Genomic DNA, 22136 nt, shown 5'->3' on the forward strand with positions numbered 1-22136 from the left:
GACCAGAAATATTTTAATACGTTTGAATTAATATTTAAATCTTGACTGAGTAACATTATATTTATTACATGCTTAGGGACTTTCCCAAGGACTAAAGAAAGGGTCTGTGATTTCTTGTGCTGTCCACAGACTGCATTAAGAATCTGTGCTTGAATGAAAACATTTATGTAACGAAGTTTAATGTGATGACCCACTAGTGCAGTGCTTCTCATTCTGTTTCTTTTCATAAATGGGATATTTTCAACATTCCCTGTTGAGCCAAACACTGCGTGACACCTTTGTGGTGACTCTGCTGCATTTGGGAACACTGGATGGTTTGCAAGGAGTGAAAATTCAACCTGTGCTACCAATTACTCCATTTTTCCACGTGTGATGCAAGACTGCAAGTGAGACTTGCCTTAGATTCTCCGTTGGCTTAATAAAATCAGAACAGGAATTCCACATGGAACGAAGTAGGGAGTTTATTAAGAGTTCGTCCACCATCTTCACACTTTGGCACACAGCTTAAAATGAATGAACAAAAAAGCACACAGCTAAAATCCTATTTTCTGACTACAGAACAGAAGGCACTTAACCCTCCCTGTTCCACCACTGCTGGGAATTCCAGAAGTACCAGGAGCTGGAGGTGGATGCAGAACAGATTTCAGCCTTGTTGAGTGTCCTTCCAACAGCCTCCTGACACATCTCCAACACAACCAACTCTTTTACAGCTGGGCCTTGAAGCTTTCATGATTATCAGCAGAATGGGGGCAGAGAAAGGATTTTACACCATCTGGGAATTACTCAGGTGGACACAAATTTCCCAGGCAAATTCCCTCTTTTTCCTCCCACAGCTTATGGATCCTCCAAAGTTGTCCCCAAACTATTCAGTGCCTTGACAATGGCACTAGATTCTCCTCATGGCTCTCACTTTTCCATATTTCTCTTTATTTTTTCCCCACACTCAGCCGTTGTTGGTGCTTTTCATTCCCTCACGCCTGAGAGAGAGGTTTGATCAGCTCATAATCCATGCACTTGCTGAGGCAATCACGTGCCACGCTAATGATGTGCTGCTTCTTGGGATGATCCTCCTGCTTCCCGACGTACGTCAGGATCTCCAGGAGCTCTGACTCCACCAGCTTCTTCGCCAGCTCTTTGTCAGCGCAGATTAAGTTGAAAGCAATGACCAGTCCTCGGTGCTGGACCTCCATGTTGTCATGCAAGCAGAGCCTCTGCAGGATTTCAAGCCACTGGGTGGTCTGGAAGGGAAAGAGAGATCGTTAGTACTGATCTGAAGAATATCTCAGCCAAGAATATGACTTTTGCTTCCTTCAGCAGTAGGAAGAGCAATACTCATGTCACTTATGGTTATTTCATTCTTTAACTAAGGAAACCTGACTCCAAACATTTGCACCCAATTGTTCTTACACTAAAGACAGAATCTTCCACGGCACTGGCACCACATGAAACATGTTTCATGTTTAGGCTGCTGCATAGTCCCTGTGAAAAGAATCTGACCAGATTATTGACACAGCTGAGATGACCAGGACACTCCCTCACCCCAGTCTTCCTGAGCTTCCCTTTTGGCTTGATTAATCATTTTTATCTTAACGAGCTCCAGTGTCCAATTATGTGTGCAACACAACAGGGTTTAGGAGTTCTCAATCACAGCTCTTCAGATACTCAGCCATGCAAGATCTGGGTTCTCAGAGCCTACAGATCTGTGCAGGGAAGGGAGATTCTTTGGGATCACTAGGTTATCGATCAAGCTCTTCTCATTTCAGGGTGAAACAGGGTTTGGATTTCAGGTTATTTACCAAAATGGACTAAGAGCATGCACACCCAGGTCCCAGCTTCTCCAGGTTCCTCACTATCAAACTAAATTGCATCTTCCTTTTGAGAGGCATTTTCACATCTGAGCCAGGACCCTTGCAGGGTACATCCACACTGCCCACAATCAGAGTTATGCTCTTACCACTTGAGTCATCTTCGAGCAGAGTTTCTTTTGTGCTGCTGTAAGCATGGCCAGGGCTCCTGCTGCTGCAACCTGGACTTTCTCATCATCCTCACCACACAGCAACACCACCAACTTCAGCCTGTCATTGCCGTCAGCCACAAACCGCTCTTGAACCTAAAAAAAACCCCAGAGATACCCAGAGATAACACAATTAGGGATGGCTCCTCACGGAGACAGGTGCACGCAGTAAGGCTGGAGATGCCCAGCGAGTTACCTCCTTGTTGACCACCAAGTTGCACATGCACTCTGTGGCTGCCTGTCGAAGTTGGTCGTGGTTCTCAAACATGTAGTTTTCAATATCTGACAAGGCCTTCTCTTTGATTATCTTCAACCTGTGTCAAAGAGCAGTGAAAAAAACCACATTATAGGTGTGAAAAATGAGGTTCACTCTCAGTAAAATTTTAAGGAAAGTTTAATTAAAAGGGACAATTAGGAGACAATAGCAAAAAGGGTGTTACAGCTTTGGCAGAAATCCAAAGGCACAACTCTACATCCAAAAGATTGTCTTTAAAAGGACATCTCTTATTGCATATTCATTACAACCATACATAATTCATAAATTCTTTGGAGTTTCTGTGTATCATCCCATCAGCCTTATCTTCCTCCTTGGCTCCATTCAGTCTCTGCTCCCTCCATAAATTCTTCTCTCTGGTTTCGGGTCTTCTCCTCTGATAAGATACTCCAGGAATGTGAAGGCTTTCTCTGCCTATCTTCTCTAAATTGACTACATAAACAATAGACATTCTATATCCTGTATTCCATTACAGAACCTAGGTAAAGTTTTCCTAACATTAAGGAAGATAAAAAATCCAACACCACAATACATTCATAACAATTACGTAACATGCGAAAAGCCAACATCACAATACCATTTATAACAATAGGTCAAGCAGTAACCATCTTATCAAATATTAACTGCAGGGAAGGCCTTGAAACAAATCAGTGTCTGCAGCACTGGAGCTCATGGCATGGTTCATTCCCTGTCTAATGCAGATGAGGTTCATGTCTTTGCTGTTTTTGTAGGAAAATGTGCCACTCCCCTTTTCCTATTTCAAGAATCTTTTCGCTCTGAGACCTCTGTAGCTCTGCCAAAGGTGGCTCAAACTGGCTGGTCTTCATAGTCCAACAAGCGTTCCACTGTAATTCGCATTCACTCCTGGGGAAGAAGGAAGGTTAAAAAGCAGTAAAACTCACCTAAGTTTATCACTCCTTCCTGAAAAGTTTGTGAGACCTAACAGAGCCTCGTAGTTCTGGAGGCCATCTCTCTCTGTGTTCAGCAGGCTGACGAGGGGCCTCACCACCTCATACACCTAGAAGAGAAGGCATGTATTAGCAATTTTCATTTGCTAAAGGAAGTATCAATGCTTTTGTTTTTATTGTTATTTTTTTTTTAAGTTTACCCTCTCCCCTGGGAATGCAATATCTGGATTGGAGATAGCAGCAATTTTTGCCAGAGCGTGAGAAGCCTTTATCTTGCCAACATCCGTGCCTTCCACAGCCAGAGGTATCAAGGCCTGGAGATACACAGGAAAAAGCATTCAGTGTTCTGAGAAGATTTACAGGATTGCCTTAACAGACTAAAACAAGTTAAAAATATCCCGTAGCCCTCTGTGATGTCTTGCTTTTGTTCTCAAATAGGCACCACGCCAGAGCTTGTAGCTCACACAGTCACTCCAAGAACATCACTTCTCTGGAGCCTTGCAGAGGTGGGACTGCAGTGTCAGCGTGGCCCCAGGGGGCGACAGCTTGTGCTTTTCTGTCACCGCCCCTCACTGGAGACACACCACAGGCGCCCAGCAGACATTAACAGCACATCAGGAACTTCAAACATAAAAGTGATCACCTTCCCACCGCCTTGAGCCACAATGGTCCCCCGGTCCTTGGGGTCTTCACACAAGGCAAGAAACACCCTGCAAGGGCACAGAACACTCAGTGAAACAGCCACGCGGGACAGCAAACAGCCAACAGCCCTCATGAAAGGGGGCTGAGGTTTTGCAGGAGTGCTAGAGCCACCAGGTAAATTCCAGATGCTTAACCCAGTGCACACAGCATTCTATGAGGAAGCAGCAAATGGCACAGTAAGAAGCTTCCAGATCTGTAAGATGAACTCTCTTCCAGTCAGAATCGATACAAAGAACTAAAAATTCAAAATGCATCCTAGCAAGGCATCCCTGTAAGCCAGCTTCAAGGTCAGAACGTGGATTTTTATGATATTGCTGAAGAAAAACTTTGGTTTAAAATCTTTCCTCCACCTCCCTTTCATCACCCCCTCTCAGGCAGAATGCACCTCCCCACAAACAAGGAGCCAGCCCAGATGACATCCCCATGGCACAGGGGCTGCCCAGCACTCCCAGCTCCTACATCAGTAGTGAAGGCACCTGGCAATGAGCTCCTTGCTCTGGTCTGTCAGAATGGCACTGTCAGCCTTCACCATGCAGGCCAAGGCAGAGACAACCCCGGCCTTCAGCAACCGCTTCACCCGTTTCACCACAAAATCCTTCTTGTCCTGAGGAGAAAACACTGGGAAAGGATTAGCCCTTAGCTGCCATTCTACCATCCAGCTACCTAACAGCCAAGCCTGGTTGGAGAGCAAAGCGATTTCAGTCTGGAGACAGGAGACCTGAAGTCTGTGACAATGGCTACACCAAAGAAAGTCTTTCTGAGCAGCATCTCCAGCTGGATACAACCCACCTTTGGATGCTCCTCAGGCACGTGCTGCTTGGAGAATTTTGCCAGCTGCACCAGCTCTGGGACCAGCTCCTTGGTGTCATAGCTGTTGGTGCAGTTCACCAGTGCAGAAGCCACGGAATACAAGATAGTCTTGTCGCTTGCCTGCACAGGAAAATAAAAGCTTGTGTGAGGGTGAGGAGGGCACAGCAGGAAAACAGATCCCTCTGCGCTGCCATCATGGTGTTTTGCACTGGTGGAAATGTTCTTAGCTTTATGCCCAACTTTACAGCCCATGGCAGGGAAAACAAAAGTTTTCATAGTCAAACAAGGTGTTGAACATCATGAGGTGCTGTCAACACCTTGATGCCTTTGGTTTTCATGCAGATGCTGACAGTAAAGGTAGGAGCAACCTTCTTCAGAAGAAAGCAGGATGGTAACAGCCTTGAGGTGTCCCTGGGGCACAGGCAAGACTGAAGTTCTGCTGAACCACAGGTGAGGGGTTGGGGTCACAGCTCCTTCTGACTGGGCCACAGTGCAGGGCTGAAGAGCTGGGAGAACTTGATGCTACCAGAGGAATGAGGGAACAAGGAAAGAAGATAGACCTTAGCTAAATCGAACATAGCTTTCAGGGCTGGCTCATCCTCAACAAAGTCATCTTTCACATCTGCATCGAGGGTGAGGTACGAGAGCCCTTCCACAGCCCATTTCCTGGTGCGGGCATCAATGCTGGTGTTGCACAACCACCTGGAAGAGAGAAAAACACTCACATTTCTATCTCGGGAGCCAGGACTAACTTACCTAGAAAAAAAGGGAGGAAAAATATATATTGAGGCTGATTCAGGCCCAAATATGTCCTCAGGTTCTGCTGCAGCTCCTAAGACTGGGGGTGCTTCCCCTTGAGACATGACCTTCCTCCCATGGTCCAACTTGTGGGATTTAAATGCTGCTGGGAATGACAGACCAGGACAGCTACTCAGCACTGCTTTGCCTTTTCCATCCCATGAAACACGAGATGCCTGCAGGAATGACCACCCATTCAGTCACTTCCTAACTTCATCCCACCTCCTTGGTTACTCCACCCAGCAAATTCACCTTCAGAAAGGACTTGTGCATATTCAAGGTAGCATTAACTAGGCTGTGCCACTCTGGCAAAGAGGGAGGCACCGGGTTTCGTGTCTCCCATGGGCAGTGAGGGAGGGAGAAGGTTCATCTGGATATTGAGGCAGGAGGAACATATGGCTGCTTCAGGCACAGAGGAGCTCCAGGTCCCAGTGCAGTGGCTCTGGGGGCACTGTCAGCTGGCAGACAGCACAGGAAATGAAGGCAACATGTGGGCAAGATCTCGTGGGAGAGGAACATATTGTATTTTGCAAAGATTAGAACAACTGAAGAAATCAGTGAAGTCACTCACTTTCGGCACTGCTTGGCTAACTTCTCAGTGGAGCCCTCAGCAAACTGCCGCAGGCCATAGTCTGTGCCTCCTGCTGAGCCCAGCTTGCAGAGACCCTGAGGAGGATGAAGAGGACATACTGGTGAGAAAGGCTTATTAATCCTCTCGTGCTGCTGCCCCAAAATAGCCTAAGCCCATCTCTCATTCCCAGAATCTCTCTCCTCTCCCAAGTCTGGGATAAGGCAGCTGAGTGTGGCAGGCAATAGAGGCAGGGCTGCATCCTCACCACCAGAGCTCGGATTTTGATCTTCTCATTCTTGGTCTTCTTGTAGATCTCCTTCAGGAGCGTCACCCCGTTGGTGATGATGAAGGTGGCTCGGCTCAGCTTGGTGGAAGCATGGATGAGGGCTTCCACAGCCACCAGCTGGTCAATCTCCCTCTCAGACCCACACAGGGCAACCATCATCTCCATCACTCCCTTCATGCCAAGCAGCTTGTTGCCCAAGTCAAAGGGCCCTTGCAGAACTCCAGACACAATCTGGATAGCATGGAGTGTCTTATCCATGTCTTGTGGGTCGATTTTGCTCCTGCATGGGATAGAGGGAGTAGGGTATGGAACAGCAGTGGGGAGGAAATATCCTCCCTCAACTGCACTGCTGAATCATATTGGTGTTTGGGAGTGCAAATTTCTGCAAAGCCTGTGATCCAGCAAGATCTCAAGCAAATAGTTATCTCCCAGAGCCCCAGTTTTGAACATAAGAGGACTTCAAGTGACTGATCTCATCCTCAAGACCCCCTGCTCCTGCCCTCTGGGCCAGCTCACCCCTGACTCACTTGATGTACTCCTCACAGATCAGCCGGTAGTTGTCCCGCTCCGGGTCGCAGCGCAGGTCATCGTAGAGCTTATTTAGGAGGACAGAGGCAGTCAGCTGCGTGTTCTCTGTCAGTGGCAGGCAGTCAGGCATCTCAGGAATCTGGCCCACCACTTTCAGTATCTTTTTTAAGCCTGGAAACGATGGAGTAATATGGCTGTCAGAGGGGAGAGGGTCTGTGCAAAACTCAAAATACCATTCGTTACTTTTTTGCTGTGGAATAGCCAGCTTGGATGGTTTTCAAATATTTTGCAGCCTAATCACATAAGTCTTAAGCAAAAAAGACACTCAGATATTTACTGGGGAGGAGCTTCTGCTGGTGAGATTACAGGTTTGCAGAATCAGGCTTTTTTCCAGCTCTCAGAGTGAGATAAGCAAAACTGCATTAGGCCCCTGGCTGGATCTGTTATTTTTGTCAGGAAACATTAAACCTACTGACCCCCAAGGCTGGAGGCTCTGACTGAGGAAAACTCAGCCACTTTCAAGTGATTCTGGATAACTTAACCCTCCTTTTGCTGAATTATTATTAAATAACTTCCATCAAAATGGTAACACACACATGCATTGGAATTACGACAAAAACACACAGCACACAAATTCCTCACCCTTGACCAGTTTTAGAATACACCAGTTTATGGGTCCACCAAGCTCAGCAGGTGGTCATCTCATCCTGTCTAAACCAGACAATTTATCCAAGACAAATCCTCCCAACATTAGCAAATACACTGGAGAAAACTAACCAGAGATGTTAGGCAGTCCTTTAGAAACTCAAAAATTCCTGTTCTTATACACAGTTGATTTTCTCTCAGTACTGTTTCCTGCTAACAAGTCTAACTTTGCTCCAGGCTTGCATGCACCAAGAAAAGCCAGAGAGGATTTATTTTATAGGTGGGACCAGTTCTTCAGGCATTCAGGCAAGAACACACAGCTCCACATCTCCCAAATCACAACAGGATGGCAGGGAAGGACTCACCATTGTCGATGACAAAGATGCTCCTGCTGTTGTCATGGTCTTTCAGGTCCTTCCTTGGTATGTTCTTGTTGAGGAGGTTGAGGGCTCGGTCTCGCCCTTGCCCAGACACTTTCTTACTGACCAGCATATCCAGCAAACGCGTTGTGATCATCCTCAAATCTTTCTTAGTGTCTACACAGAAGCAAAACAGTTATGAGAAGTTATCTCTGAAAGCAGGTGACCTCAGTCAAAACCATTCAAAGCCATTGTGTGGCTAGAACAGAAATATTTAAGCTATCCATGAGGATAAGAGCTGTGTGCAGGTTGTCCTCCTGGACAGCTGAAGGGTAAAGTCCCCACTTCACCAAAGAACAAGGAATAAGGTGGAATCCCAGGAGCAGAGCCCTCCCTGCTTGGCCCACTCCTCCTGCAGGCAGAGGTAATGTAGAGCAGGTGATGTGCTGTTACCTAGCACTAGAGCCTCCTCTTTGCCATGGTGCTCCTCCTTCCCCTGGCCCAGCAGGCAGTCGGTGATGGTCTGCAGGAGGTTGCAGACAGCCAGGGAGATTTCTTCATTGTCCACCGACATCCACATGCAAATGCTGTCGATGCCCAGGTAATGGAGAATGGCAGTGGCCTGGGCCCAGGAAGGAGAGAGCAGGACAGTGTTAGCAAAGACCTTTCCTTCCTGTGTCCTCTAGGCTCAGCTGAGACAAAGAAACTATTTTCCTCAGTGAATCCTGAATCAGTACAAGGCAGAGTTTTAATCTCCCCCCACTGCTCACAAACAACACAAACTATTGCAATTTCCCCCTCCCCAGCTGCAATAGCAGTGAAGGTCCAAGCACCCTTTCCTTACCCGAGCCTTATGTCCTGTGCACATTCCTGAAAGTGTCCTCACGGCTGCCAGGATCAGCTCAGGATTTTTGGTTTCTATCAGCTGCAGCAGCAGGTTGACCCCGTTATTCTGGAAAATCCTCTCGGCACCAGCTTCCTCCCGCCCCAGGACTATGAGGTTGTTTGCAGCCTGGGTGGGAGGCAGAAGAACCAGGGGTCAGTGGCACAGCCCAGCCTCCAGAACCTCTCCGTGCAACTCTGGGAGATCCTGGTGGGAGCCATCTCCTAACAGATGCAGCAGATCAGCTCAGACCCCACAAGACAGTTTATCCAGGTGCATTTAGGGATCAGCTCTGCTCTGCCCAAGAAGAGTGGGTCACTGTTTGGAGGGAATATCTGGAGGGTGGCAGAGGTGGACCTGAGCAGAAGCCCAGGCTGATCCCGCCTTTGGTATTTTGGGAGGTTGGGCCACCTTCCCTTGGCACAGGGGTGATGCCTCGTTGGGACATTTCCCCTCTCTCTGAGTGCAGTTCACCTCCCAGTTCCTTCCCTCATCCTCCGTCCAGGAGAGGTGGGGAAAGGAACGCAGTGTTCTGCTGCCTGCTGCAGTCTCTGACACCAAACAGCTATTTTGCCAAGTCCAGGGCAGTTCTCACCTTTTCTCGCTTTTCTTTGTCACTGTTCTCATCCAGCAGGATCTCAAACATCTTCTGCACCCTCGAGTCCGTGGAGAACTGAATGCGCAGCTGTGCCAAGAGAGAGCACAGAGCGTGAGGAGGAGGAAATCAAGGAGCAACTTTCCTTTTTCGCTTCAAGAATGCTCCCCACCCTCAAACCAAAGGCAGTTTAAGCTGAATAACAGCAGATACCATTTCTCAGCAATCAGCATCCATTACCCATTGCCACCTGGCAGAGCCAGGCCTAAAAATTAATTTCTGAGACTTCACAGTAGGGAGTGGTGCAAGGATTTCTTCACAGCATCCCTGTAAGGGTAACTGTAGCAACGTGGCAACTGCCACACCCACCCCGAAGCTGATTCAGTCCCATGCCGAGACTTTTCCAAGACACTCAGGACCAGGCTGGCCTCAGGAGGAAGCTGCCACACTTTTCAATTTAACCATTCAACACAATCCTCAGATTTACACACATCAAGTATGAACTTCCAGTTAACGGAGCCTATTTATCCCCCTGTATTGCCACGAGTTTCCAGTATGACCAACAATCCATTGATGTAACCCAGGGAAAGGATTTCCCACCTCTGGTCTGTGAACCCAGGACTGTTCCCTTGGCATTTACCTTCTCCTGGATGTTGGCCCCCAGTCGTCTCAGGGTCTCCTGGAAGTTTTTGTTGCGGGGTTCGAGGGTGGCACATTTCTGAGCATCTTTGAATGCTTGGTCCAGCTTCCCCAGTTTTTCCAGGGCTTGGCTGCGCCGGTACAAGGCTTTGATATCCGAAGCATTGATGTCAATAGCTGGGAAAGGGATCCAAAACACCAGGCATCAGAGCTTGCTGCCTGTGCAAACTGTGGTTTGCTCTGTTATTAGCATCAGTCAGTGCCTGGTCAGCTCTGATTGCACCAAACTGGAACAACATCATTTGAACCTCCAGGAATTCCCTTGTGGCATCAGCACTCGGGTGTTAGTGGACATCAAGGAATAAGGCCACAGTGTCCCAAAAGCAGATGTGAGAGCAGGCTGAGCGAGTGTACCTAGCTCTCCTCATAACAGCCCCCTCCTTACCTCTAGATGCATCTGAGGCTGCCTTGGCATATTCCTCCTGTTGAACCAGAAAGGAGAGATTTGTTAGCCATGGAATAGCATGTCCCCATTCCTGATGGACACTGGAACCTCTCTGTTCCCATTTCCCCATGGGACACCCCAGTGAAGCTCCAGCACAAGCCCAGAACATGTCATTTCAGACCAGCTGGAAACACCCTATTCAATAAACAGACAAACCACCCAGTCCACAGCCAGTGAGTGCCCTTGGCTGCCTTCCTCCTCCTCTCCCCCTGAGCACTGCCCAGGCAAGGGGAGATCTTCTCACCTTTTTGAGGAAACAGGCTGCCCTGTTCCTGTACAGCACCGCCTGCAGCGCCTTGTCCTTGTTGAGCTTTATGGCTTGAGTGTAGCTTTGAAGGGCTTTCTCGTACTCACTGGCCTGAAAATATTTATTGCCCTCCTCTTTCAGCTGGATGGGATCCTCCATCTGGAGAGCTTGAAGGAAAAACATTAATCTGTGTCCCATTTTCAACTGCCTCAGTCGCCTGCCTACTCCCCCAAGCTGAGTTCCACCATGAGACTGACATATAATTAACACATATTAATAAAAGTAGCTTACCAGACTGAAGAGTTTTGAAAATGAAGACCTAAACTGCTCTTCAAGGCTGTGGCTTCTCAGAAGCTTTTCCCACCAATGTAGATCCTTAGGAGTCAATTAAAAAAAGAAAAAGAAAAACAACAACAAAAAAAGGAATTAAAGAAATCTGCCAGCACTACAGAGAGTCTGTGTGGCTCAGGAAAGAGCTCACTTCCCACTCCACATTTGGGCAGGACCTGGCAGCTCCTGCTGCCTGTCAGTGTCACCTGTCACCACAGCCTGTCCCCTGCTTGTCCCCTCGTGCTTTATATGCCTGGGGACGGCTGGAAGCCAGGGCCAGCTCAGGGGGCACCTGGCTGCAAGCAGGCAGCACCCCTCTGCAGCAGGAGGGAATCCTCTCCCACCTGCCAGGCAAATCCCAGCTTCCCTCTGCCTGCAGAGCTGCACAGGGTGTGGGGAGCAGGAAGCGGGGGTTCATGCCAAAATAGCCCACGGCTGGGATGGCTGACCCCTGTCACAGTGCTCAGACCCTTTTCCCTTTCCATTTAGGGAAGCATGAGACAGCTGAGCTTCAGGGACAAGTGGCCCCAGGCCAGCAGCTGCAGCAGTGCCCAGCACCTTCCAGAATTCCCTGGGATGGAAAGCTGACTGACAGCCAGCGCTGCCTCCTCCTCCTTGCAGGGCCTGCGGGAGCCCATCCCGCTGGACATCTCACCCATGTCTGGCGCTGCCACTGGCCCCACACGTGGTCATTCAGCAACACAGTGACATTGACTAACACAGAGGTCTGGACTGGAACATACTGGAACTGTGTGATGAGTGGCTCAGTTTGAGTGACACCAGTAGACAGAGTAGCACTGAGCTCTAAGAGAACTGATCCTTTCAATCTCCCCTCTTTCCCAGGGGTCACGATGAAGGAATTCTGCTTTGTGACTTATCTCCCCCCAAACACAGGCCTTGCCTTCCCCAGGGTACCTACCAGCATGCCAGCTATAAAGCAAAGGGGGGAACTGGCAGGATGGGGAAATGACTGAGGAGAGCATGGGCTGACCAAGACACTGCCAGGAGGAAAAATATCATTGTCTTTAATTCTGTGATCTGTGTTGTGGCTTGTGGCTCTTATGCAGCAGGGGTTGGCACAGGACTGCCCTGCCCATGTCTCCTGTTTGACTGGCACCAGCAGCATTGCCTGGTCCCTGGCATTTGGGCAGGAGGTGATTCCAAAGCCATTTGCAAATCCCTTCACAGCACATCATCAGCACCACAGCTGCAGGCAGCTTCATCAAGCGCAGCTCCCACACCTTCACCTGTTTGGGAATAGTTCCAAGGTACAAGGACAACAGCTGTGGAAAGTGCAAGATGCCACCCCTGCTTTGGGTAGCCTCAGTGCAGTGGCTTTTCCAGCATTCATTTGGATTAACACACCAGAACCCCCTTCCCACATGGTTTTAGGTACTGGGGAAGGCTCAGCTGGCTTCATTTCAGTACTCCTGGGATATAGCAGTGCCTTTCTCACGTCAGGCAGAATGAAGCCACACTGTGTCACAAGCGGCAGCACTGCAGGTAAACTCAGTTACAAAATCAAAGGGTGTTGGGTGCTGCTGATGCTCAAGGCAGAGCTGAGAGGGCAGGGCAGGGCAGGCTCAGCAGTGAGTGCCGAGAGCCCTCTTCAGGCCTCGGCTGGGAAAGAAATACAGAATAATAATTAATACCCCAAAAATAGCTTTTCCAGGAGAAATTCAAGCCCCCAGTACAGCCAAGGAGGGGCACAAGGCTCCCCACACCTGTAGGACAGCAGAGCCCCTCAGCCCTCCGTGCAGCTCCATTTCCCCACCGCTGGCTGGTGAGCCTGGACAAACCCATCCCTTGGAGCGTCACAGATGCCGGGATGGTTTGGGTGGGAAGGGAGCTCAGCACTGTGCTAATCCCGGCGGAGGGGCTGGGGAAGGGAAAGCCGAGCGGGTTGGGAGCGACGGGCCGGGGAGCGGTGCGGGCCCTTCCGCCGGCGGCAGGAAGCAGGAAGGGAGCGGGCAGCGACCGCGGGCCCCCGGCCGGGGCTGCGGGGGAGCCCGCGGCGGGGCGGAACCAGCGTGGGGCTCGGCCGGAGGTGGCTCGGCTTGGGGAATGTCCCTGCCCGGGGATGGGGTCCAGCCGCCCGCTGTGCTGCCCCAGCCGCAGCGATGCCCCCGTGCCCCCCGTGCAGCATTTTGGGCTGTTTGGCCCCAAAGGGGAATTAAACACCCACCGTAACCACCCATCCCAGACACAGCTTGGGTGGCTTCTCCCCTGCTCCAGGGGCAGGCACCATGCATGGCTCAGTGTTGGACCTGGCAGGGCAGGGTCGAGGGTTGGAGTTGATGGTCTTAGATATCTTTTCCAACCTCAATGATTCTATGAATTCCACCCTCCCATCTCCTTTGCAGGTCTCTGCTCTTCTCCCATGCTGTGGACATGGTGGTCCTGCGGGCTGGGCTCTGCCCTGGTCTCACTGAAGACATGATCCAGCTTCTCAGAGCCAATGGCATCAAGACAGGTAATGGGCTGGCATCAGGGTCTCGGGTTGGGGAATATCATCCCCTCTGCACTTGGTGGACCTGTATCATCCCAAATCCTGGGAGGATGGTGGTGGTTGAATATCCTTCCATGTCCTCCTTGCTGGATGTCTTCTGGGTCCTCTTGGGTGGATGCAGTGAGTCAGGACTTCTCCACAGGAGCAGAAGAGTGTAAGGACATGATAGAGATCCCTGCAGAGGCTTGTTGAGGATTGATCAATTATGGCTTTTGTTATGGTATTTCAGGAGGGTTTGTGCAGTTTTCCTTCTGAAAAATGCCCAACTTCCTGGAATGCTGCACCCCGGGCACCTCCTGCCCTTAAAGGGGAAGGAAAAGGTGCTGGGCTGCTCTTGAGCAAAACAAGGAAAATGTTTACCAGCTTCTTTCCCTGCTCTGTTTTGCAAGAAACAATTTGTTTTGTGATGGGGCCATCTCAGAGGAAAAACTCCTCCACTTGCAGTGTTGACAGAGGGCACAGACACTTTGCCTGTTGGTGCAGGTTTTGTCCAAGCTGGTTGTCTTCTGGTGTTTGTGGTCTGATCAGGCTCAGCTTCCAACCTCTAGTCCTTCATGTTATTTGCAGTGGTGGACTTTGTGTCTTCAGACCTGGAGGATGTTGCCCAGAAGTGTTCCCTGTCTTACAAGGTAAAAGGGACTACTCCTAAGTCCTGGTACATTAACCAGGGAGCTCAAAGCTGTTTGGCTCATGGACAAGGATGGGCTTATCTGGGGGGACCTTCTGCAGCAGATACTGGCCCTGGACTTGCTCAGTCCCGTTTCCAGACATCCCTCTTCCCCCAGGCACTGGTTGCAGTCAGACGTGTGCTCCTGGCCCAGTTCTCTGCCTTCCCTGCCAATGGAGCAGACCTCTATGAGGAGCTCAAGAGCTCCACTGCCATCCTGCCCACTGGCAGCCCAAGGTGGGTGCATCTCCCACCAGCTCTGCTCGGGGCTGGGCTTGCTGCACAAGGCTGTGGTTGCCAGCACAGGCTTTGAATTTCAGTCTCCAAGCCATCCCCATGCACTTGTCTGCATTTGGGAAGGGGACTTGAGGCACAAATATCTGGGGAGTGCTGCCTCCCGGTGCCCCTGCCATTCTGGCTGAAGGGGTGTTGATAATCCCACCTTGTGTCCACCCCAAAGCCTGGACCAGCTGCTGGACTCGGGGCTGTACACGGGGGAAGTGACGGAGCTCATGGGAGCATCGGGCAGCGGGAAGACACAGGTGAGTGGGGTGGAGGGCAGGGGAGAGGACAGGTAGGGTGAAGACGGTGCCATCAGGCACGTGAAGCAGAGGGACATGTCACACCCCGTCCCTGTTCCCCCAGGTGTGCCTGGGCATTGCAGCCAGCGTGTCTCTGGGCCTCAAGCAGCACGTCCTGTTTCTCGACTCCACGGGGGGTTTCACTGCCTCCCGTCTCTACCAGATGCTCCGAGCCCAGACAGAGGATGAGGAAGAGCAGGCAAGTTCCCCTGGAGCTGGTCCCTCTGCTCTCTAAAACTCACTTTGCTCTTGCCTGCAGAAAACCCCAGAGATGATTTGTCTTTCCAGCTCTGCCTTTGTCCCCTTTTTTGGGTCCAGACTCTTCCTTCCATGGCTCGGGGGGTGCTATGCTCAGGACAGACACTGCCCTTTGTTGTTTTTCTTGGGAGAAGGGAGGGACTTACTGGACTTGCAGGACTTCGCTCCCTGAGCTCAATCCATGTTGCTTGTTCCATCAGCGCGATAGGGACTTAATTAATGTGTTAATGGAGTGGAGGCAAATGTGGAAGAGTAAGGGTCTCTGGCTCCATGGCATGGTGTGAATGCAGAGAGCTGGTGGCAGCTGGGGCAGGAGGAATAGAACAAGTCCTGGGAAGACTGAGGCTGTGTTTTGTGCCGCAGCTGGAGGCTCTGCAGCGGATCCAGGTGGTCCGTGTGTTCAGCATCTATGAGCTGCTGAGTGCCTTGCAGGAGCTGCGGGATCGCCTCTCCCAGCAGGTAGGAGCAAGGCTCTGGGCCTCTCTCCCTTCCCCAGAGCTGCAGGGAGGGCAGCAGAGCTTGTGTGCCTGACAAGTGACTCCAGACTGCCTCATCCTGGGGGCATTGGAGCCTCTGTGCAGCTCACAGCCTCCAAAACTGCTGGATTTATTACTCCACATTGCACATGGTACCTCCTTGCAGGTCGTGAGCTCCATGGGACCTCTCAAGATGATGGTGCTGGACTCGGTGTCGGCTGTGATTTACCCTCTGCTGGGTGGCAGGCAGTCAGAGGGTGAGCTGTGCCACTGTGTGTGCCAGGAGGCTGCAGAGCTCTCTGCTCGTCCTGAAGAGCCTCTTCCACCCATGTGTGCTGTGCTTGGAGTGGGGGTGGGGCAGGACAGATGTGGATGTGGATGTGACTGCTCCCAGCTTTTCCTTTGGGGCTGGATAAAAGGGGGCTCTGTTTGCAGTGTTAGCAGCAAACACTCCAGCTGGCTGTGGCCATGCACGTTCATGGCAGTGGCCTGAAACCCATCCAGGGGAGGCACTGAACTCTTTGCCCATACATGAAAACTTCTTACAGTGTCACAAATACAGCATGGTTGCTGGCACAGTTTGCAGAACTCTTTCTGCCAGAAAGGACCATAAATCAGAAGTGAGGATACCAAGGAGCCCCCTCAAGCACCTTCCAGAGGGTCTTGCACAGCTGGGTGGCAGCCAGTGCTATCACAGGAGGTCCCCTCACAGCCATGGGCTGTAGGAAATGAAGCTGTGAGCTGGAGAGATGGGTCCTGTACCTGCTAAATCAACCTGGCTAGCTTTGTCTGGAGCTTCTGGTGCTTCTGTAGGGTTTTTTGACCTTGGGCCATCTAAGATAGGACAGGCTGAGGAATGGTCCAGTGCAGGTGTCCATGAACACGAGCGCTGGCACTGAATCCAGTGCTCCTGCAAATCCAGATGTCAGCTGCTTCCAAGATGCACTTTGGGGGCTGATCCCCAGAGAGCCAAATGCTTTGTCCTGCTCCAGGTTTGGCCCTCATGATGCAGCTCTCCAGGGAGCTGAAGACCCTGGCCAGGGAGTTCAGCCTTGCTGTTGTGGTGAGTGTTGCTGGGCTTTGTCCTTCATGTGCTGGTGTGTGGCGAGGAGCCATGGGGAGGCTGTGGAGCCTGTGGGAGAGGGGACCCCACTCTCAGCTAAGCCTGAACCCCACAGTGCCCTGCTCCCTGACATCTCTGCAGCCCGCAGATGTCTTGTTCTGAGCATGGGGCAAGACCTGGGCTGATGTGCTGCCTCCTGCTCTTGCTGTCCTCATCCAGCACGGCATTGAGCAAGGCAGAGTTAAGTACAGGCAGATGGAAAGGCTGGTTGTGTTTATTTTTGATAAAACACTGTTCATTTAAGGGGCTGGCTAGCTTCCTGGGTAACCTTTCAGTCACCTTGCAGGAACTGCAGGGCATTGCATCATCCCACAGGAGCTGGAAAGGGCCCTGCTCGAGCCTTCCCCAGCTCTTGGCCAAGCAATTGCATTTACCAATGCACCCAGACGGGTGGGTGGGACCACAATTAATGTGTCTGAACTGGGAAGGCCACACCAGAAGATGGTGGGCTGCTGAGCCTGGCACTGGAAGGTGTCGAGACAGTCCTGCCCTTCATTCTGATGAAATGACAAGGACAGCATGTCTGGAAGGACACTTGGAGGCCCCAAGTAAAACTTTGTGGTGACTTCAGCACCAGAAGTGATGCAGCTTGCAGATATGAGTGAGCTCCCTGAGTACTGTCTGGGGCAATTACCCGGGCTGTGTTTACAGCGGGTGGCAGAGGAGCTGAAGGAGGGCTCAGGATGGAGAAGGGAAAACCTTCCTAGAAGTAGCAGCCTGGCCAGGATTTCCTGGTGACCTCCAGCGTTCCATTACACCGAGTGGCACTGCTTTTCCTGGGCACTGATAAATCTGTTTGTGCTGCAGGTGACCAACCAGGTGACAAGGGACAGCAGCACTGGCCCACTGAAGCCAGCCCTTGGCCGCTCCTGGAGTTTCGTGCCCAGCACCCGGGTGCTGCTGGAGAGCAAAGAAGCCACCTGGGAGAAAGCCACCACACAGCGTGTTGCTTCCCTGGCAAAGTCACCCCGGCAGGTGAGGCTCCCTGGATCCATCCCTTGGGAATGCAGGAGCAGCTGTGGGACTTGGCCCTGGCTCCTGTGGAAGTGGGGCAGGACCCAGCCTCGCTGGGTGAGCCCTGGCAGTGGGAGAGGAGCTTGTGCAGCCTGGCTGGATGCTGCAGAAGAGAAGAGCATCTGTTTCCAATAGCCTGGGCTGGTATTTAAAGGCAGGATAAGTGAGTGGCAGCACTTCCAGTCCAGGTCACTGTATTCCTGATGTTGGTCTCACTCTCCTGATGGTGTGTGGGCAGTGAGAATCCCATGGAAATGGCTCTGACACCTTCAAAGGTGACTTCAGCTTGAGCACTGCCTGAGCCTCCTGGCTCTGAGCCTGCTCTGCTGCTTGATCCAAACAAATTTGGGTATGGTGGTGTGCTGGGCAGCGAAATGCATCCTGGATGTGCTAAATAATGGTGTGTCTGGGGATGCCTGAGAGCAAGATGTTCTTTCCTTGCTAAATTGCATTGCCTGTTTCTATCTCTGCATTCAGCAGACCCAGTTAAAACAGGGGCACCAGCAGAAGGAAATCCTCAGGGCAATGTAACTGGGATTTTTGGCTCTGAGACAGGTGATGGAGGGATGCAGAGTCCAAGCAGTGTGAGGATAAGCTTTGCTCTGTTCCTCCTTCAGCCGACAGGGATACAGGTGGAGCTGGACATCGGAAACGGTGACGATTTGGAACCGAGCCCGGTGACACCCACACAGGGACTCTGATGGGACGGAAAAGCAAATGTCACAAGGTTCAAGAGAGCTGCACAAAAGCAGGCAAGCACTGAAGGTTTTACAAACTGACTCTGAGACTCCTGCAGCCCTGCGAAGGACCAACATAAAAAAATCTCTTGTTATTCTACCCTGTGGAAAAACTGAGTCTGGGGTTCCCTGGAGACCTCCCTGTCCAGAAGATGCTGCCTGCAGTGCCTGGGCTGTGAGGGCAGCAGGACAGCCAGGTCCTGCACTCTGCTGCAGGCTTGCCTTCACCCCCCAGAGCCAGCCCTCTCCTCAGGTGTTGTTTGGGACCAGCTGCATTGTGCCTGCACAACCCCACAGCTCCCCAGTCTGGTTTTGTTCCCCCCGTGGCTCGCTGCCCTGTGGTCCTGGAGTTCTGATCATCCTCGGGCCCACAGTGGGCTTGGTTCAGAAATAAAAAAAAAAGCTGTTGCACATTGCTGTGGTTGTTGAGAGCTGGAATTCAATTAATGACAGCTGCTCTGATCTTAATTAGAATGTTGAGCTTTAGTCCCCAGCAGGACTGGGGTGGGACAGGCTGCTGATGAGCTGGGGCATAATGAGATGCTTGATCTTCCCTTCTCCCCAGAGTAACACCAGGCCCTGTGGGGACCTGCTGGTGTTTTTGGGGCACAGCTGGGCTGTGTAAAAACTTGCTGATAACTGATGAAGGTTCTGATCTGCATCAGCTGAGGCAGATGGGTCCTGGCTGGTACCAGCTGGCCCTGCTTGATGCTCAAGGACCTATTCAATTGCATGTGGTGATGTGTAAAATAATCTTTGCATGCTCTGCTGCTTTTTAGCTGCTCTTGCCTGCTCTTGGCAACCTCCTGAGGAGAGGGGAGGCTTGGATGTGGTGTTTCCTCTTGATCCCAGATGTCTTAGACACCCTCATCCTCAGCATAAGAGACCTCCTTGGCAGGTGAGCCGAGCCATGGCTTGCACTTCAAGGCATCTGACAGAGAATTTGGGAGCTCGGACTAATCAGAGCGTGCTCATTAAACTAATTATGCAGCAGCACAGCTCCTGGAGCCCTCTAAGGCTGTGCTTGGCACATTAAATACATAATTTTTACTGAAAACTTTTTAAAGTTGTGGATTTTTTTGTGTTTCTGGGCTCTCCGAGCTCAGGAGGGAGGTGTGGCTCTGGGGATTGCAGCCTGGATGGAGGGGGTGAGGAGGAAGAGGATGGTTTTCCTGTCTGCTGGAGACCTGTGCTGATGTAACCAGAAATTTACCTTATTAGCTAATTTCTTGTTAATTAATTCCTTATTAGCTCCTCTCTTGGAGCTGTGGATAAAGAGCTGGTACACACAAATTTCAATTACGAATTTATCTCTCTGCCTCAGGTTCTGTAGGGGAAGCAAAGCTCTTGTGGGGGAGTGTGGAGCAGGGAAGAGCCAAATAGAAACCTCTGGGGTTATATTTGAGCCAAGAGGTCTTTCCAGATGTTTCCTTCCCCTAACCAGCAGGATGAGAGGAGGAACAACCTGCTTTGAACCCTCATTAGAGTCAGCATGAGACCAACCATGTGTGCATCTTCCCTGTGATTCCCTGAGAAATTACAAGAAATTCCACTCTTGCACTCAGTCACCAGGGAGTCACGGGGTGGTGATTCAGCAGGCACACTGCCAGTCTGCCAGGAAAGGTGATGGTGGGAAGTCTGGGCTCCTCCAAAGCTTCCCATCCCAGCTTCCATTGGCATAGCCATGATTGGGGGGGATTTTCTCTCCTTGGTATTCAGCTAATTGCAGCTGTGGGAGTTTTTTGCCTTTTGGGAAACATCTGGGTAGGTTGGGGAGGGTGGTGTGATTTGGGGTCTGGCTGGGTTTCCTGTGGCAGCTCCTCTGCTCCCAGGTGTGCTCTGAGGTCACAGTGGTGTCCTGAATTTCTGGCTGTGTTGCTGCAGGGAAGGTGTCACTGTGGGTGCTGGTTATTGCACAGTGTGGGGACAGCAGGAGGGTTCAGGTCATGGGAATTTATTACCCCATCTGGAAAAACCTGACTTCCTGCTCAAGCTCATTTGCCCTAAATTTGCATGGTAAAATCAGGCTTAAAAGAGTTTCTGATCTAAATATCCTCATTCGGCCTTTCCCCTTCATGCTCAGACAGGCACTCCTGCAGCTCTGTAACGCAGAGCTCAGGATGTCCTTTTCCCCTGCCTCTTCCCCATGCCCAAAACAGCTGGAAAACTCCTGGAAATGCTTGGAGCAGGGCAGTGAAACCCATCCCAGGGCAGACAGGGCACATCTCACTCCAAGCAGCAGGGATGCCTTTTGGCACTTAGGGCTTATTTGCCCTTTGATAAGTATAAAATACACATATAGATGTGTGTATATATGTATAGGGATGTGTGTCTGTCTCTGTATCTCGGGATGAGAGAACCAGAGTCTCAGGCTGTGCCAGGGGAGGTTCAGGTTGGACATCAGGAGGAAGAAAGGGTGATTAAACATTGGAATGGGCTGCTCAGGGCGGTGGTGAAGTCACCATCCGTGGGGCGTTCAAGGAAAGACTGGACGTGGCACTCAGTGCTCTGGTCTGCTTGATGAGGTGTTTTCCATCCTGACTGATTCTGTGATCTCTCCGTGTATGTTCACTTCCCGTACAATGCTGATAAGCTCCGTGAACACCCAAGAGACTCCCCCAGCGCACAGAGGACCCCGCAGTGTCCCCTCCTCTTCCCACCTGCCCGCGGCGGGTCTCGAACCCGCGCTCCTCGGAGCCGCTGAGGGCGCCGCTGAGTCCTCCTGGCCGCCAGGGGGCAGTGCGGCACCACCCGGCGCCCCTGGGGCCGCTCCGGCCGCCCGGCCCCGCGGGCAGTTGCCATAGCGCCGCCGCCGCCGAGCGCAGGCATTGGGGCGGGACCGCCCGCTCCAGGCCTGCCGGCCCCGCCACCACCCGGGACGCGGCTCCTCAGGGGGAAGGTGAGGCGGCTGGGGCCCTGCTGGTGTTGGAGGGGCTGTGGGGCACTGAAGGGGCTGCCATGTGTGAGGGGTATGTGGGGCTGTGAGGCCTGGGAGGGGCTGAGAGGGTAGGGGGGCTGCCGTGTTTGGGGGGGTTTGGGTGTGTGTGAAGCTTCAGGGGGAGGCTGACGGGGTTTTGGCGGGTGGAGCACTGAGGGAGCTGCCAGGTTTGGGGAGTGTGGAGCATTGGGGTACAGAGGGGGCTGGCAGGTTTGGGGACGTGTTTGACGCTTTGGAAGGGGGCGGTGGGAGAGGCTGCCAGGTTTGGGGGTGTGGGGCAGTGAGGAGGCTGCCAGATTTGGGGGTGTGGGGCTTTGAGGGTGCTGCCAGGTTTGGGGGGGGTGTGTGAGGCTTTGAGGGTGCCGCCAAGGTTTGGCGGTGTGGGGCGATGTGGGCTGCCAGGGTGGAGAAGGGGTGGGTGGGGTAAGGGCGGGGGGCAGGTACATATGGGGTCCATGAGGCTGTGGAGTTGTCACTGAGGGTTATCCAGGGGCTGTGGGGTGCGGGAATGGCTCTGGATTGGGTTGTTGGCAGGTGTAGGGGGACAGAGGGCAGGAGGGGCTGCCAGAGCTTGGCGGGCACAGGGCGGAGGGGAATGGGGCTGCTCGGGTTGGGACAGGTGCAGCACCTGGGTTTTGTTTTGGGGAGATGGGGTCAAGGCGCTCCCTCACAGGATTTCCCTAATGAGGGGGAGTGGGACTCTGGTGCAACCTCTTTTTTTCATGTTTAAAAGTGGTTA

The 22136-nt window shown here is 51.8% G+C and overlaps 2 protein-coding genes across 5 annotated transcripts; one reads left to right on the forward strand and one right to left on the reverse strand.

Moving 5' to 3' along the window:
- Window positions 1-436: 436 nt before the first annotated feature.
- Window positions 437-11487, reverse strand: UNC45B (unc-45 myosin chaperone B). Of its 2 annotated transcripts, XM_019287577.3 has the most exons (21): window positions 11301-11487; window positions 11056-11139; window positions 10762-10931; window positions 10458-10494; window positions 10014-10189; window positions 9374-9463; window positions 8740-8907; window positions 8349-8517; window positions 7902-8072; window positions 6891-7062; window positions 6343-6643; window positions 6078-6172; window positions 5269-5410; window positions 4688-4828; window positions 4375-4502; window positions 3840-3906; window positions 3397-3510; window positions 3191-3306; window positions 2211-2328; window positions 1955-2110; window positions 437-1238 (listed from the first exon to the last, which is right to left on the reverse strand). In XM_019287577.3, the coding sequence occupies exons 3-21, from the start codon at window positions 10921-10923 to the stop codon at window positions 972-974; spliced, it is 2790 nt and encodes a 929-aa protein (XP_019143122.1). In that variant the 5' UTR covers window positions 10924-10931; window positions 11056-11139; window positions 11301-11487; the 3' UTR covers window positions 437-971. The 2 variants fall into 2 exon arrangements, with proteins under 2 accessions (XP_019143122.1, XP_010400788.1); XM_010402486.4 differs by having other exon boundaries at window positions 11056-11487.
- Window positions 11488-12775: 1288 nt separating this feature from the next.
- On the forward strand, window positions 12776-18876 carry RAD51D (RAD51 paralog D). 3 transcript variants are annotated; one of them, XM_039563030.1, is made up of 11 exons: window positions 12776-12877; window positions 13458-13567; window positions 14171-14232; window positions 14389-14507; window positions 14731-14812; window positions 14916-15050; window positions 15473-15568; window positions 15752-15842; window positions 16578-16648; window positions 17516-17683; window positions 18340-18876. In XM_039563030.1, the coding sequence occupies exons 2-11, from the start codon at window positions 13486-13488 to the stop codon at window positions 18421-18423; spliced, it is 990 nt and encodes a 329-aa protein (XP_039418964.1). In that variant the 5' UTR covers window positions 12776-12877; window positions 13458-13485; the 3' UTR covers window positions 18424-18876. The 3 variants fall into 3 exon arrangements, with proteins under 3 accessions (XP_039418964.1, XP_039418963.1, XP_020440353.1); XM_039563029.1 differs by lacking the exon at window positions 12776-12877 and adding an exon at window positions 13035-13141; XM_020584764.2 differs by lacking the exons at window positions 12776-12877; window positions 14389-14507 and having other exon boundaries at window positions 13148-13567.
- The last annotated feature ends 3260 nt before the right edge of the window (window positions 18877-22136 follow it).

The sequence above is a fragment of the Corvus cornix genome, chromosome 19, assembly GCF_000738735.6.
Source record: "Corvus cornix cornix isolate S_Up_H32 chromosome 19, ASM73873v5, whole genome shotgun sequence".
Lineage (NCBI taxonomy): Eukaryota > Metazoa > Chordata > Aves > Passeriformes > Corvidae > Corvus > Corvus cornix.

What these genes read in the sequence shown, in the direction of transcription:
- UNC45B (XM_019287577.3), bottom strand. Translation starts at nt 10,923, where the DNA reads ATGGAGGATCCCATCCAGCTGAAAGAGGAGGGCAATAAATATTTTCAG. An exon ending in GGGCCAACATCCAGGAGAAG is followed by an intron (nt 9,464 to 10,013) that starts GTAAATGCCAAG and finishes CTCTTGGCACAG; the next exon opens with CTGCGCATTCAGTTCTCCAC. An exon ending in ATCTGTGAGGAGTACATCAA is followed by an intron (nt 6,644 to 6,890) that starts GTGAGTCAGGGG and finishes TATCCCATGCAG; the next exon opens with GAGCAAAATCGACCCACAAG.
- RAD51D (XM_039563030.1), top strand. Translation starts at nt 13,486, where the DNA reads ATGGTGGTCCTGCGGGCTGGGCTCTGCCCTGGTCTCACTGAAGACATG. An exon ending in GGGATCGCCTCTCCCAGCAG is followed by an intron (nt 15,569 to 15,751) that starts GTAGGAGCAAGG and finishes ACCTCCTTGCAG; the next exon opens with GTCGTGAGCTCCATGGGACC. An exon ending in GGGTGGCAGGCAGTCAGAGG is followed by an intron (nt 15,843 to 16,577) that starts GTGAGCTGTGCC and finishes GTCCTGCTCCAG; the next exon opens with GTTTGGCCCTCATGATGCAG.